The sequence below is a fragment of the Papaver somniferum genome, chromosome 3 (assembly GCF_003573695.1).
Source record: "Papaver somniferum cultivar HN1 chromosome 3, ASM357369v1, whole genome shotgun sequence".
Lineage (NCBI taxonomy): Eukaryota > Viridiplantae > Streptophyta > Magnoliopsida > Ranunculales > Papaveraceae > Papaver > Papaver somniferum.
This window is the reverse complement of record NC_039360.1, coordinates 153994322-153998060: the sequence shown is the minus strand read 5'-3', so window position 1 is coordinate 153998060 and position 3739 is coordinate 153994322. Positions and strand designations below refer to the sequence as shown.

The 3739-nt window shown below is 34.5% G+C and overlaps 1 protein-coding gene across 1 annotated transcript; it reads right to left on the bottom strand.

The window, feature by feature from the left end:
• Positions 1-228: 228 nt before the first annotated feature.
• On the bottom strand, positions 229-2008 carry LOC113361721. Its single transcript, XM_026604861.1, has 7 exons — positions 1985-2008; positions 1684-1833; positions 1515-1588; positions 1275-1393; positions 848-931; positions 638-720; positions 229-250 (listed from the first exon to the last, which is right to left on the bottom strand). Exons 1-7 carry the CDS (start codon positions 1989-1991, stop codon positions 246-248), a joined length of 522 nt encoding a protein of 173 aa, XP_026460646.1. The 5' UTR covers positions 1992-2008; the 3' UTR covers positions 229-245.
• Positions 2009-3739: the final 1731 nt, after the last annotated feature.

The following is a 3739-nucleotide window of genomic DNA, read 5'->3' as shown; positions in this document are numbered from 1 at the left end:
TGCAATTGTGTATTGTCTCCTGGAATAACCAAGCACCGCATTCGCCAAGACTAATAAAAACAGAACAAGCACAATATGAGTTTCTAAAGCAAAAGAATTCCTAAAGATTTTAAAAAACAGCAAAATAGATTATGAACCTTGACATGAACGAAAAATAACAAATCAAATACATCAAGGAAAACCTATCAACCTAGTCCTTGAATCAAATGAGAGGGAAGCAGCATCAATCCCAGCCAGGTAAGGAATCAAACTACAAAAAAAAAAAATCCAATATTACATGGTAAATTTTATTTGTTAAATTAAGAAGAAAAGGAAGTTCAGTTTTGCCAAATGAAAATACACTTCGATGCACATAACACCTCTCTTGTTTTACAAATTGGAAGGACCAAGTATGTTTAGATAGAAAACTTAACCCAGCACTGTTCCTTTATCTTCCACCTAGAAGTAATGTTAATCGCATATTAACTCCAAGCATGAACTTTTTATAGCTAACATTGAGACGTAGAATGTCCAAATAAACACAAAAGCTATCGCTTACATGGCTAGTGAAAAAATCTATGAAAGTTTCTGATAAGGAATAACAATTCAGTGAGTTCTGTAACACAGTTTGTCGGCTGTTTTTATCAAGAGAACCAACCTTTCTTAGTGGTGGTTGAACTTGTTGGCTCTTCCTTATTTTCTCTCTTCTCCATTCCCTGCTTTAAAGAGTCTAATCTTTTTCTGCAGAGAACCCAAAACAAGTAAAATTAGGCGATCAACGCCGAAAAGCAAACATTAAGTGAGGTCAACCCCAACAAACAAACTTCAAACGACGATGGTTAGATAAATTGAGGAGAATAACAATTACTTAGTGTCTTCAAGGCGTCCATGCAAACTCCATCTCTGGCGAAACCCGTCCATCCCTTCAGCTCCACTTGCAAGAATTAAGCGCCTGTAAAAAGATTTGATTAAGCCTGGCACCAAGTACGATTCTTGAACAAATGTAAGTAATCATGGTAAAGAGTAAACTATGCTCTTCTGCCTCAGTAGGCAACTGATGGATACTAATCAGCCGAGAGAGTTTAAGGTCAAAACTGAGACCCATAACTTCATTTATCACTGACATGTTAGCGACAAATAGCATTGATATGACTGGAAAATTATGTTACAGTTCAACGGATTGACTTTCCAAGAAGGTTTAACATACTGTTCAATGATAATTACGCATGGTGGTGCATCTATTAGACACCTCAGAAGATCTTTGTCATCACATATCTCATGTTTAAGAGATTTACCTCTCCAATGATGTGACATCTGATTTAAGTTGAGTAGCTTTATCTTTGGCATCATCTAATGGCATTGAAAGACCCAATTTATGTTCACTCTCTCGAAGCCGTTGCCTCAGTATCTTATCCTGCAACAAATCCACACACAAAAACAAACTAGTGTTCAAAATCTTCACTTACATATGAACTGAAAAACCTCAACAAAGCAATAATAAGACATATTTAGAACAAAAAACATAAGTCCCTCACCCGTTTATCGACACATTGTTTGTATATAACAATCTCATCTTGGCAAAATGGTTCAATATCATTGATTTGCAAACCTAGAGAAAGACAATTTGCAATTAGACTTAAACCCTAAACCCCTAAAAAAAATCAAAATTATAAACAGTTCACAGAATCATTTAAATAAACTTACATAGGAAGAAATTCCTAAGAATCCCATCACAAGTTTCAACACCTTCAAGAACATGAGAAGCAATTTCTGGAGGTATGATAGGTGATGGTGGTCCTGTCATTAAATCATCACCTACCAAAATGGTTTCCTCCATTGTTGGCTCTGAATCAACTGAAACAAAAAACAAACAAGATCCATCAATTTTAAGCATACAAATATTCAACTTCACTAATTGTAGAGTAAAACTGAAAACAATTTGAAAAAAAGAATGGAAAAAAAAATCGAAGAAAATTTGAGAATTAGGGGAAGAAATCCATCTTACCATCCATGATTGCTCTTTAATTCCTCCCAATAATAAACTTTAATTTCACAAGTATGATCGATTTCAAAACCCTAAAACGATTCGGTCGCCAAAATTGACCTCCAAAACTGAACTTCCTTTTCTTCTTGAGACTTGAGACAAATTAACAAAACAATACTAATTCCTGATAAGCAATTAACAAAACAGTAGTAATCCAATCTACCCTAACCATTATAGAAACTGTGACTAATCGATCTACTAGTTTTTGTACAGAGATATAATCGATTTACTAGTTTTTGCACATAGAGGGTGAAAGAGAAAAGTGAATTTTGTGAGTTAGGGTTTCCTTCCGAGTGAGGGAGGCGGAGAAAATTAGAGAGAGATGAGACGTAAGTGAAAGGATTTACTTTTGATGTTTTATCTAAAAGGATTTGGACGGTGTATATTTTCTTTAGGATGATCATACGGATTGCAGAAATTAAGCGACGGTGTAGATTAACTTTAGGATGTTCATACGGATTGAGAAGTTTGTGTGTTTCTCTTTGTGCTAGTTCAAACTCGTGCATCCGATTTTATTATCAACTTTCTGTATGAAAAAAATCCAAAAAATATATCAGTAAATTTAAGATATTATTATCGACCTTCAATTATAAAAAAAATTCCAAACATATATGGGAATGAAGCAGAAAAAATAAGAAAGTGTGTTTTCTTTGTGCTTTCTTTTGTGCTTTTTCTTTATGCTTCCGATTTGAATTTCGACTAGTCACATAGGTCTTGAGGCAATTTTGACTAGTCATATAGGTCATGAACTTCAAATGTGGTATAACAACGTATAAAATATAAACCAAAAAGTGGGTTCTGACTTCAAACTTAGAAGGATACATCATCCAAATCGATATATATGAAGCTCATTGTCGATTCGAATTTCAAATATGGTTTAACGACATACAAACTATGAACCAAGAAATTCCGAGAGGGTTCTGACTTCAAACTTAACATGATACACCATCGAAATCGATAAATATGAAGCTCAGTGTCGATTCGAACTCCAAACATGGTATAATGGCAGAACAAACTATGAACTAAGAAGCTCCGGGAGGGTTTTTACTTCAAACTTAGCAGGATACATCATCGAAATTGGTAAATATGAAGCTCAATGTCGATTTGAACTTCAAATAGGGTATAACGACATAAAAACTATGAACCAAGAAGCTCGGGGAGGGTTCTGACTTCAAACTTAACATGATATATCATCGAAATAAATAAATATGAAGCTCAATGTTGATTCGAAGTTCATATATGGTATAACGACATACACACTATGAACCAAGAAGCTCTGAGAGGGTTATGACTTCAAACTTGGCATGATACATTATCGAAATCGATAAATATGAAGCTCAGTGTCGATTCAAACTTCAAATATGGTATACCAGCATACAAAATATGAAACAAGAAGCTATGGGAGGGTTTTTACTTCAAACCTAGCATGATACATCATCGAAATAAATAAATATGAAGCTCAGTCACTTGTAATTCCCAAAACATCCGGCTGTACCCGTTGTATTGCAATTCCCTTGGATGCCACAATCACTTGTAATATGTCCTTCTATACACCAGAGCTTGAGCTGGTACTTTAAAAGTTAAAATTCAATCTCATGTGTCTAATGGATCCGACGCTATGGTCACAATTTGTTATTCGTATATCCATATCATAATCCTCCCAAAAAAAAAGGTGTAACCATATGTCAATCTTTTGTCATGTTTGATAAAATGTGT

Bases quoted from the DNA above. Each gene is read 5' to 3' on its own strand.
- LOC113361721 (XM_026604861.1), bottom strand. The intron at 932-1,274 runs GTAAATCTCTTA...ATCTTTTTACAG, and splicing joins GATGTCACATCATTGGAGAG to GCGCTTAATTCTTGCAAGTG. The intron at 721-847 runs GTAATTGTTATT...GGTTCTCTGCAG, and splicing joins GGACGCCTTGAAGACACTAA to AAAAAGATTAGACTCTTTAA.